The sequence below is a fragment of the Salmo salar genome, chromosome ssa09 (genome assembly GCF_905237065.1).
Source record: "Salmo salar chromosome ssa09, Ssal_v3.1, whole genome shotgun sequence".
Classification (NCBI taxonomy): Eukaryota; Metazoa; Chordata; class Actinopteri; order Salmoniformes; family Salmonidae; genus Salmo; species Salmo salar.
Window position 1 is genome coordinate 55,311,710 of NC_059450.1, and position 12,992 is coordinate 55,324,701.

At 41.6% G+C, this 12,992-nt stretch overlaps 1 protein-coding gene across 2 annotated transcripts in view; it reads left to right on the forward strand.

Annotated features, from left to right (window-relative positions):
- Positions 1-12,992, forward strand: part of LOC106611501 (ecto-NOX disulfide-thiol exchanger 2) — a 273,741-nt gene that overhangs the window by 208,819 nt on the left and 51,930 nt on the right. For both annotated transcript variants that reach the window (XM_014211765.2, XM_014211767.2), the window contains exons 6-7: positions 1,583-1,816; positions 4,716-4,928. In XM_014211765.2, the coding sequence (XP_014067240.1) occupies positions 1,583-1,816; positions 4,716-4,928 (447 nt within the window). The remainder of the gene's footprint in view (positions 1-1,582; positions 1,817-4,715; positions 4,929-12,992) is intronic.

Consider the following 12,992-nt stretch of genomic DNA (forward strand, 5'->3'; position numbering starts at 1 on the left):
ATCACAGGGCTAGCTATTTAGACACCCACCAAGTTTAGCACTCACCAAAATCAGATTTACTATAAGAAAAATGTTATTACCTTTGCTGTCTTCGTCAGAATGCACTCACAGGACATCTACTTCAATAACAAATGTTTGTTTGGTACAAAATAATCCATAGTTATGTTAAAATATCCTCTGTTTTGTTCGTGCGTTCAAGACACTATCCGAATGGTAAAGAAGGGTGACGCGCACGACGCATTTCGTGACAAAAGAATTCTAAATATTCCATTACCGTACTTCGAAGCATGTCAACCGCTGTTTAAAATCAATTTTTATGCCATTTTTCTCGTAAAAAAAGCGATAATATTCCGACCGGGAATCTGTGTTTAGGTTCAAAGATGATAGAAAATAAAAACATGGGGTCGACTCGTGCATGCGCCTCAGCCCATTGTCCTCTGATAGAGCACTTGCCAAAAGCGCTAATGTGTTTCAGCCTGGGGCTGGAATTACATCATTCAGCTTTTTCCCGCCTTCTGAGAGCCTATGGGAGCCGTAGGAAGTGTCACGTTACAGCAAAGATCCTCAGTCTTCAATAAACAGAGTCAAGAAGCTCAAGGAATGGTCAGAGAGGGCACTTCCTGTATGGAATGTTCTCAGGTTTTTGCCTGCCATATGAGTTCTGTTATACTCATTGACACCATTCAAACAGTTTTAGAAACTTTAGGGTGTTTTCTATCCAAAGCCAATAATTATATGCATATTCTAGTTTCTGGGCAGTAGTAATAACCAGATTAAATTGGGTACGTTTTTTATCCGGCCGTGTAAATACTGCCCCCTACCCCCAACAGGTTAAATCTCTCTCTTTTCTAAAGCTACTAGACTCCAGCCACATCTTAAATCTCTCTCTTTTCTAAAGCTATTAGACTCCAGCCACATCTTAAATCTCTCTCTGTATGCAAACTGAAGGACATATATCACAGCCCCACAAAACGCAGAGAGGAGGCAAAAGTAAACTGGAAGCCCACGCTAATTTCTCCCTTTTGGCAGAGACTGGAGAGATAGAAACAGAGAGTGAGAGCAACAGAAAGATAGAGTGGGAGAGACACCAGGAAGAGAGAAAGAGAAACAGATAGGAGTGGCAGAGAGAGAGAGAGGAAAGAAGAATGAGAGAAAGGAGGGAAAAGGAAAGAGGAGCAATTAGCAATTTCTACCATGTCACGAGAGGAGCAATTAGTCTCTTTAAGTCTCCTCTATAAATTAGTATAGAGAGAGCAGAGTCGTTTCCTACTCCAACACAGAAAAGCTACTTTAGCTGGGATGCAGCTGTGACAGAGGATCAAACAGATAAAAAATAGGGAGAGAGCCTCAGAGGGATGGATAGACAGGTGGATGGACAGATCGTTTTAACCCAAATAGAGGATGTCAGGCATCAAGATAGAGATGCAGGTGTCTGACAGAAAGTGGTGTGAGTATTTCCCGCATTTTACTGCCCTGCACCTGTTAGTTTAACAGAGTGAAATGTCACCGTGATGTTACCACCTGGTTCTAACTCACTCCCCTCCTCCCTCCCCCTTTGCTCTCGCTCCCCCCTCCTCCCCAGGCTACCGTATGCGTCTGGGCTCCAGTACAGACAAGAAGGACACAGGGCGGCTCCATGTGGACTTTGCCCAAGCCAGAGATGACCTGTATGAGTGGGAGTGTCGTCAGCGCATGTATGCCAGAGAGGAGAGGCACCGCAGGAGGATGGAGGAGGACCGTTTCAGACCCCCCTCTCCTCCACTCATTGTTCATTACTCAGACCACGAGTGTAGTCAGCTGGGGGACAAGATTAAAGGTGGGGCTCCACGACTTATCGAAGAGTATCCCTTTAATGTGTTTGATTGATGTGTGCATGCATGCGTTTGTGCGTATGTATTTATAGACTTATAGATGGCGAAAGGAAAGCATAGACTTCCCCGCTACTGTAATCTGCTGTAGTACACAAATATCCCCTCCCATAACTTGTAATACTTAAAGATGTCTGAATTTGAGGATTCCATTGGAAAGTAGGTCAACATCAAGTTTTGTGAATTAGTGATGAGGTTAGCAAAGACAGTTCGCCTCGCTGCTGTCTTAGCCCAAACACCTTGACATGTTCTCCATTAACTGTTTCACAGAGAGAGCAGTAACATTTTAACTGCGGAAGTTATGAATGTGGCTTCTATACTTTCAGTTGAGCTGCGAAGCTGCTAGATGTGAACATTTGTGACAGCCAGGCAGCAGCCGGATGTTTTAGTATCTACACATCTCTTCAACACATCCCGCTGCTCTTACTGTATTTGTACATTGACTCTTAGGGACCTCATCAAAGTGTGTTATTTTGATAAGCCTCTGAGCTCCCTAGATGTGTAGATGCATTGTTTGACATTGAAGGTGATAATTATGTTCATCAGATGCCACAGCCTCACAGTTAAACACTCATTCAGTCCAAATATGAATAATCTATGGACCCTGGTCATTGTCAGTGATTGAATAGTATTGATACCTACTGAGAATGTGTATTAATAATGGAACTGTAGTTACCAGGAAGGACTAGTGACTGTCGAGGGCCTGGAAATCTAAGTAATTCTATAATATAGAGTAACACCTCAGCGAGTTCTAGTTATGACACATTCATTTCTGACACCTTGATTCAATATCGAAAGCAGTGATGGATTCTTTAAGTAAATCATTCGCAGAAGTGTGTGTGTGTGTATGTGTGTGTGTGTGCGGGGGAGGCTTCTGTGGGCTTCATCTTAAATCAATTAAAAAGGCTGCCAGCTGCTCAATCTGTGTTAGTATGTGTGTGTTAGAGAGTGAGTGAGTGATTTGTATTTTCTCTCATACCCTCTCTTCCCCTCCTTGTGTTGAGTTAGAGGATCCTTTATTAGGAAACTAATAAGCACTAACCAAATGCAATGTAATGAGCACCAGTGTCATTAGTGGTGCATGGAGAAATGGCTATACGCAGAAACAAAAGAGTGATCAAATTAAGATCTTACATCTGTACACTCTAGATGACATGAAATGATAAATCCCATATTGGTCTTTCACAGTCAGGCCAACCCAAGCTGCACTGTGCAAGTAGGCTAATAGTAGTTTCTACTAGGCTGTCAACTGAGTACGAAATTCACAGGTTTCAGATTTTCAACAAATCAAATTGGTTTTTGCTGTCAAGTCACACTTTATTCATAGAAAAACAACAATTGGATGTTCTAAGTCCACAAGAATGCTTAAACCACATCAGGAGACCACTTGAGGCCTGGGAAAATGATAATTTTCAATTCATCTGAGCAGGCACCTAACACTGTTGTTTGGTTAGCAGTGTTTCTGTAGAGTTTGCAAAACAAATGCCCACTGGATTGATGCAAATAATCATGATATCATTCTGCCAGGTAGGTATAGGTTAAATTTTAGCTAGTTAACATTTCATTTTTGGGAAAGCCTTTCCATTTACCAGAAGACGGTTAGGCCTATCATTAGCGTCACTATATTTTTCTTACTCCTTAATTGTTTGAAACCTGGACGTTTTACTTCATATTATGAGGAATGTCTGACCTTGCTTCAAAGTAGCCTGTAGCCAAAATCCCACCATAGAAACGTGGAGGAAATTATTTTATAAAGACTTTCTCATTTGCGCTTTCCTGTTCTATTGGTTTTCAAACTTTCGTGGTCTAGCAGCCAAAGGCATTATCCTAGTCATATTAACAACCCATGATAGTTATTGCATCACTGTCGATGAAACCTCATTTTAGAGCTGTGTTTTCCCGCAAATTGCATTTGGGAACATTTGAGCGTAGGCCTACCGCTGTATGCACATTGCAGCGCTTAAAATGTGAAGAAATAATAGTTTATCAACATTTTAAGCTAAATATTATGTTCTGTTCCATCAGCCTTATTAAATGATACGGCATATACTTCCAGTACGCTACTTTGATACACATCGTGGGGATTAAAATGTGAGTATATGCAATTCCCACTGAAAATAAAGTGAGTATACGGTGTATTCCTGCGTATACCCTCCATTACACCACTGAGTGTCATTAACAATGAAAATCAATAACACTCTTGTCTCTTGACATCACCTTATCAGTCTACGACCCAAACATGAATAATGCAAAACAACCACTGTTGTTCATACAAAGGCATTTGAAACATAATATTTATTCCATTCATTCACTGCCCTCTAGTTAACATTCAGAGCAGTACTGGAGAAAAGCCAGAAGCTGTGGTGCCATTTAGAATGAATTTGAGGGATTTCATTAAAGATATCACTATTCTTTCTCCTACCCTCTCTCTTCTCCCGTCTCCCCTCCTTCACTATTCTCCCCCCCGTTCCTCTCCTCTCCTGCTATCAGCTTTGGGATGAATTAATACACTTTTTTTCTCTAATGAACTGTGACACATCAAGGTCTCCATGGAAATGGTTTGGTCTGCAAACACTGTGACTTCTTGCTTCTCTGCTATCTCTGTGGCGCCTCTCCTCTCAGTTCACTATCAGGCCTTGATACATAGGACAGAATAACTTTCAAACCATCATACTGAATTATTTGTTATTTAATGCAGAAATGCATGTTCTAATTCTGAATTCTGTTTCAAACCACAAATGGATTCTTACCCCTAACCCTAACATTACATTTTTTTTGTACCCCTAACAAATCTAGCTACTGACCTTAACCTTTAGTTTGACTTTAATAACCCTATCCTCTCCTCAGATGAGGCAGTGTTTGCAGAGGCAGTGCGCGTGCTGCTGACCTGGGTGGAACGCGGCGAGGTGAACCGTCGTAACGCCAACAACTTCTATTCCATGATCCAGTCGTCCAACAGCCACATCCGCCAGCTGATGAGTCAAAAGGCCACCCACGAGAAGGAGATGGAGGAGGCCAAGGACAAGTTCAAGAGCGCCCTATCTGGCATCCTGGCACAATGTGAGTACACACTAGACTGACATCACACACCCACATACAGAGGGAAAGAGAACCATGTCTCACGTCAGGGTCAACATCAAACCACTCCTTGCATTCTTTTGAGGCAACGTCACATTGTCCCTGTAAAAGTTCCCCATACTCAAGTGATTTTCATGTCACAACTTCACTTGTCCTATTATTACAGGTCAGTGCTCCATACATGATGGAACAAATACTCGGGACATTAAACAGAAATTGTATTTTCTGAAAACACACACATACAGCTGGGCACAAACAGAGCACTTCTGAAGACCCCCTTTATGGGAATACTCTTTGAAGGAGTAGATTTGGAGCGGTTTGGCTGCTAAAGGCCAGTGATGGCAGCAATAACACTAACAGGTTATTTAGGGAGCTGTTAGCTATCTTTCTTAGCACATCCTCATTAAACCCAGAGTGGCCATCTCTCTAGCTCCATCTCCCAATCTCTCTCTCCATCTTTATTGTCTTTCTCCCAAATTCCCTCTCCCTCACTCTCTCTTTCTCTCTCTGTCTCTCCATCTCTCCATCTCCTAGTGATTGACACCTCTAACACCTCTGTCTGAGGAGAGCAGCTGTATGGCAGACTCCTGTAGAGCTGACCCTGGGTCAGTCAGAACCATTAGACTACCCAGGTCAGCCAGAGACATTCAGATAGTTCCTGAGTCAGTCAGATACATTCAGGTATTACCAGTACCTGGGTCAGTCAGAGACATTCAGGTAGTACCAGTACCTGGGTCAGTCAGATACATTCAGATATTACCAGTATCTGGGTCAGTCAGATACATTCAGATATTACCAGTACCTGGGTCAGTCAGATACATTCAGATATTACCAGTACCTGGGTCAGTCAGATACATTCAGATATTACCAGTACCTGGGTCAGTCAGATACATTCAGATAGTACCAGTATCTGGGTCAGCCAGAGACATTCAGGTAGTACCAGTACCTGGGTCAGCCAGAGACATTCAGGTATTACCAGTACCTGGGTCAGCCAGATACATTCAGGTAGTACCAGTACCTGGGTCAGCCAGAGACATTCAGGTAGTACCAGTACCTGGGTCAGTCAGATACATTCAGATATTACCAGTACCTGGGTTAGTCAGATACATTCAGATAGTACCAGTATCTGGGTCAGCCAGAGACATTCAGGTTGTACCAGTATCTGGGTCAGCCAGAGACATTCAGGTAGTACCAGTGCCTGGGTCAGCCAGAGACATTCAGGTAGTACCAGTGCCTGGGTCAGCCAGAGACATTCGGGTAGTAACAGTGCCTGGATCAGCAAGAGCAAATTCATATAGTATCACCCAGAGGTGGGACCAAGTCATTGTTTTACAAGTCACAAGTAAGTCTCAAGTCTTAGCACTCAAGTCCCAAGTCAAGACAGGCAAGTCCGAGTCAAGTCTCAAGTCAAGACCGTCAAGTATCAAGTCAAGTCTCAAGTCTTTAACTTTGAGTTTCGAGTCCTAAACAAGTCATAATGTGCTCTTTTTTCACCTTTATTTAACCAGGATGAAGCAAAGCAGTTTGACACATACAACAACACATAGTTACACATGGAATAAATAAACATACAGTCAATAATACAGTAGAAAAGGTCTATATACAGTATGTGCAAATGTGATCGACTATCAAGGATCGCTATGGGACGCAATCGGGCGATGTGGGCTTGTACACAATTGTCCAACCTTGTTTTAGTAACATCAGGCAGGAGGATTTAGGCTACCAACTGCCTAGCCAGTTATAGCTCAATCTTGGGTGCAATGATCATGTTTCCGCACTGACTGACTGTGTGGAGGCTCATTGATTTAACTTTACGCTAGCCTACATGATACACTAGTAAAGTAATAAAATATATAGCTGTCGGCTATATTAGCCACGACTTACCGTTCTTTGCGCAGCTTCAAATGTCGAACAAAGTTGGAAATTGTTGCGCCTCCGTCTGTAATTTTCTTCCCGCATGTTTTGCAAGTTGCAATCCATTTTTTGTTGATACAGCGTTGTCTTTATATCCGAAAATAATAATTTTGGGTATCGTCTTTCCAAGGGCTCAATCTGAATTCACCCGCCGACGTTCCTCTGCACTGCCACGCACAATTTGATTGGTTGCTGTCCGATTTCAACTTTAATTCGTTAAATGAAGAGTTGATGCGCTGCACACTTTTTTTAACAGCATCATTTTTTATATTTGGGCTTGGGGAGGGTATCGGGTCATAAGGCTCAAGTCCAAGTCAAGTCACGAGTCATTGGTGTTAAAGTCAAAGTCGAATCCAAGTCATCAAATTTGTGACTCGAGTCTGACTCGAGTCCAAGTCATGTGACTCGAGTCCACACCTCTGGTATCATCATCCCATCCATATTATCATTCTGAGCGCCAACTAGGGAACTCATTTAACCTGTTATGGCTAGGGGGCAGTATTTTCACGGCTGGATAAAAAACGTACCCGATTTAATCTGGTTACTACTCCTGCCCAGTAACTAGAATATGCATATAATTATTGGCTTTGGATAGAAAACACTCCAAAGTTTCTAAAACTGTTTGAATGGTGTCTGTGAGTATAACAGAACTCAAATGGCAGGTCAAAACCTGAGAGATTCCTTTACAGGAAGTGGCCTGTCTGACCATTTCTTGAACTTCTTTGCCATCTCTATCTTTTACAAAGGATCTCTGCTCTAACGTGACACTTCCTACGTCTTCCATGGGCGCTCAGAGCCCGGGAAAAACCTGAATGTCGTCATCCCAGCCCCAGGCTGAAACACATTATCGCCTTTCTCAAGTGGCCGATCAAGGGACTGTGGGCTTAGGCGCGTGCCCTGGCCGCCCCCCGTCTTTGTGATTTTTCCTCTGTTTGCCGAAAAGGAGATTCCCGGTCGGAATATTATCGCTTTTTTACGAGATAAATTGCATAAAAATTGATTTTAAACAGCGGTTGACATACTTCGAAGTACGGTAATGGAATATTTAGAATTTTTTGTCACGAATTACGCCATGCTCGTAACCCTGATTTACCATTTCGGATAGTTTCTGGAACGCACGAACAAAATGCCGCTATTCGGATATAACGATGGATTATTTGGGACCAAATCAACATTTGTTATTGAAGTAGCAGTCCTGGGAGTGCATTCTGACGAAGAAAACAAAGGTAATAACATTTTTGTTATAGTAAATCTGATTTTGGTGAAGGCTAAACTTGCCGGGTGTCTAAATAGCTAGCCCGTGATGGCTGGGCTATGTACTTAGAATATTGCAAAATGTGCTTTCACCAAAAAGCTATTTTAAAATCGGACGTGTCGAGTGCGTAGAGGAGTTCTGTATCTATAATTCTTAAAATAATTGTTATGCTTTTTGTGAACGTTTATCGTGAGTAATTTAGTAAATTGTTAGTAAATTCCCGGAAGTTTGCGGGGGTATGCTAGTTCTGAACGTCACATGCTAATGTAAAAAGCTGTTTTTTGATATAAATATGAACTTGATTGAACAAAACATGCATGTATTGTATAACATAATGTCCTAGGTGTGTCATCTGATGAAGATCATCAAAGGTTAGTGCTGCATTTAGCTGTCTTCTGGGTTTTTGTGACATTATATGCTAGCTTGAAAAATGGTTGTCTGATTATTTCTGGCTATGTACTCTGCTGACATAATCTAATGTTTTGCTTTCGCTGTAAAGCCTTTTTGAAATCGGACAGTGTGGTTAGATAAAGGAGAGTCTTGTCTTTAAAATGCTGTGAAATAGTCATATGTTTGAAAAATTGAAGTTTTTGTATTTTTGAGGAATTTGTAATTCGCGCCACGCCTATCATTGGATATTGGAGCAGGTGTTCCGCTAGCGGAACGTCTAGATGTAAGAGGTTAACCTCTCTAGGGTAGGTGGCACCAAATCGTCCCACCTACGCAACAGCCAGTCTAATCCCGTGGCGCGATATTCAAATACCTTAAAAATGCTATTACTTCAATTTCTCAAACATATAACTATTTTACACCATTTTAAAGACAAGACTCCCCTTTATCTAACCACACTCTCCGATTTCAAAAAGGCTTTACAACGAAAGCAAAACATTAGATTATGTCAGCAGAGTACCCAGCCGGAAATAATCAGACACCCATTTTTCAAGCTAGCATATAATGTCACATAAACCCAAACCACAGCTAAATGCAGCACTAACCTTTGATGATCTTCATCAGATGACAACCCTAGGACATGATGTTATACAATACATGCATGTTTTGTTCAATCAAGTTCATATTTATATCAAAAAACAGCTTTTTACATTAGCATGTGACGTTCAGAACTAGCATACCCCCCGCAAACTTCCGGGGAATTTACTAACAATTTACTAAATTACTCACGATAAACATTCACAAAAAGCATAACAATTATTTTAAGAATTATAGATACAGAACTCCTCTATGCACTCGATATGTCCGATTTTAAAATAGCTTTTTGGTGAAAGCACATTTTGCAATATTCTAAGTACATAGCCCAGCCATCACGGGCTAGCTATTTAGACACCCAGCAAGTTTAGCACTCACCAAAATCAGATTTACTATAACAAAAATGTTATTACCTTTGCTGTTCTTCGTCAGAATGCACTCCCAGGACTTCTACTTCAATAACAAATGTTGGTTTGGTCCCAAATAATCCATTGTTATATCCAAACAGCGGCGTTTTGTTCGTGCGTTCAAGACACTATCCGAAATGGTAAATCAGGGTTACGAGCATGGCGCATTTCGTGACAAAAAAATTCTAAATATTCCATTACCGTACTTCGAAGCATGTCAACCGCTGTTTAAAATAAATTTTTATGCAATTTATCTCGTAAAAAAGCGATAATATTCCGACCGGGAATCTGCGTTTCGGTAAATAGAGGGAAAAAAGAAAGACGGGGGCGACCAGTGCACGCGCCTAAGCCCACTGTCCCCTGATCGGCCACTTGACAAAGGCGATAATGTGTTTCAGCCTGGGGCTGGAATGACGACATTCAGCTTTTTCCCGGGCTCTGAGAGCCTATGGGAGCCGTGGGAAGTGTCACGTTACCGCAGAGATCCTTTGTTTTGGAAAGAGATGTCAAAGAAAGCCAATAAATGGTCAGACAGGCCACTTCCTGTAAAGGAATCTCTCAGGTTTTTGCCTGCCATATGAGTTCTGTTATACTCACAGACACCATTCAAACAGTTTTAGAAACTTTAGGGTGTTTTCTATCCATATCTATTAAGTATATGCATATTCTAGTTACTGGGTAGGAGTAGTAACCAGATTAAATCGGGTACGTTTTTTATCCGGCGGTGTAAATACTGCCCCCTAGCCCTAAGAGGTTAACTTGAGGCGGGATTAACCTGGGGCATGTTGGTAGTCTACAGATGTAACTCTTGTTTGTCAGCCATTCAGCTGTAACTCCTGTGCTTTAAAAGACAACATCCCAAAGGGAGCAGACATAGTTTTATAAACCTGCTTTAACCTTCTCTGTGGCAGTCTCTCTGTATCTCACAGCTGTGACAGGCGTGACACTAAGAACCAAGGATATAACACACTCCCATACCTGCCGGGGGGATTAGAGATATACATGTCTGAGTTTGCAAGAAACCTGTGATTTGCGGAGCTACCTTACACAAGGACTATTTGAACTCACGCGAGTGATCATTGAATGGTGATGATCTGTCATTGGGCCTGTGAAATATTGATATCACATACAGTAACTTATGTACTAAGTACTCTTTCTATTGTAGGATTCATGAAACCTCCGCTTCAATGACTCTTGCTTTTGAATATGATTGACACCAACACAATCGCCACAGATAGACATAACGATAATCACATAGACATAACAATCATCACAGACAGACAGACATATACACATAACAATCATCACAGACAGACAGACATATAAACATAACAATCATCAGAGATAATAAAACACGTAACAAAGAAATACCTATGATTTAACAACTCTTTAGCCACTCAATGTACTCTAAATTCTTACAAAAAGCATGCTGTTGTATACCTCTTGTGTGTTAAACTAGTATTTAGGAGCAATGTTTATTTGATGAGAAAGAAGGTAAGTTTGTTTTTGGCCCCGCAAGTACAGTATCTAGTGCTGCATGTAGAAATAGTCCAGTGTAATCTCCCCGAGAGGTCTGACACAAACTCCTCTAGTTAACGTTAGCCTTTGTTAGTCAGTGGACAGCTGATCTGAAGGAACCCATAGCCATATAATCAAAGTAAGTAACACCTCTCTACATGGAAACAAATGGAAGCAATTAAATGAGTCATATCGATGATTGAAAAGGCCAAAAGGGAAAATGTATAGCTGACCTGATTCACAACTGCCAATGCTAAGAGCATGCATGAGTTCAGATATCTTTGGTGATACACCACCTACAGTAGTGTGTTAGTATGGACATTGAGATGGACCACATAATTGGTTTCCTTTATACAGTGATGTATTTGAAAGAACACAGTGGGTCTCTCTCTTGTTCTCTTTTAAAGTCCACCCTCCTCCATCACAATAATCCATACAAACACTTATTTCTATTCAGGAGTTTGTCGGCGGTTTCACCCTTACAAATGTCAACACAGACTTTGGTGTCCTGGGAGGCAGGGATACACTTTCGTTCTGTGAACAAAGCCACATCTATATTTACCAGGCTTTCTCACAGCTGCACATTTGAATACATAGACATGTTGTTTCCAAATGTAATATAATTTAATATCACACATTCCTCCATTTGGCATTTGGTTGTTGTCACCTTGAATGGAATGGTTCCTTTAAAAAGCCTGCTCTGAAGCAGGTTATTCAAACAGGGGATGTGTTCAAAATGGCACCCTATTCCCAATATAGTGCACTGATTTTGACCAGAGTCCTGCTTTGTATTTCACTCAGGATGATCTTTATAGAAGATGATAATCATTTCACAGCTAGATTTGGATCTGCGTCCATCATGTTTGGTGGATTTCAGTTGGTCTTTATACCACTGCATATTTCAACTACAAGATAAACCTGGTTGACAGATAGTTAATGGCCTCATTTAGAAATGCTGGCACAACTCTAGCTGGAGTCCTACAAATAACAACAAAGAACATACACTTATCCATCAGCTATCTCTCTGACTCAGACACACACACCCATAAAAGGCGAGGCCACGACCTACACTTTGCTCTCCCCTGCCTTCCCCATCAATCTCTTCCATCAAATTAAGGATTCTGAGAAGCCACTACTGATCTAGACATGTACCACTCACTCCACCCTTTCTTCCCTCTCTACCTCCCTCCCTGCCAAGGCCACAACTCTGGTGGCACTATTTACTCCCCCCTGGGATCATTAAGACCCCTTTGGCAAAAAGATAAACCCTTAACATGACCTGTTCCGATGTAAAGCTGTGGTAAATCTGTGGCAGAGTTCATGCTTCCACATTGGACTTCACAGAGTGGAAAGCTGACCAGTTCTTTAATATTGTATTTTATGAGTTGTTGAACATTTATGTCACTATGTCTTGTGTGAGTACTCTGTCTGGACAATCTGTGACTATGCTGCATTATATCAACAGGTGAGTAAATTGGTCATTCTGACACGCACACACTCAACCATACACATATACACTACACACACACATTAATTATGAGAAACCAAAAGTGTCATGACAATTAGTACAGTCTCACAATCTCTAGCTTTATCTATTTTCGCCTATTGAGTAATTTTCTCCAAAGCTAGTGTCTTCACACACTGAGGGTGTTTTTGTAATTAATCTGAGGCTGGTTGTTAATACCAGGCCCAGCTATCAATCACAGGAGTGGTCAGGAGGGTGTGATGAACAGACACTTGTCTTCCAGCAGCCCTTCCTGCTTCTTCTCTTACACCAGCCCTGAATCAAAGCTGTCATCTTACTCAGGCTCAGGGATATGACCACTCAGCCCTACTTTCTAACCCACAATAAGGACAGTAATGAGGAGAGCCAAGTTGAATCCCAAATTGCACCTTGTTCCGGTGCACTACTTTTGACCAGAGGCCTATGGGCACTGCGTAGGGAATGGGTTGCCATTTGAGACACAG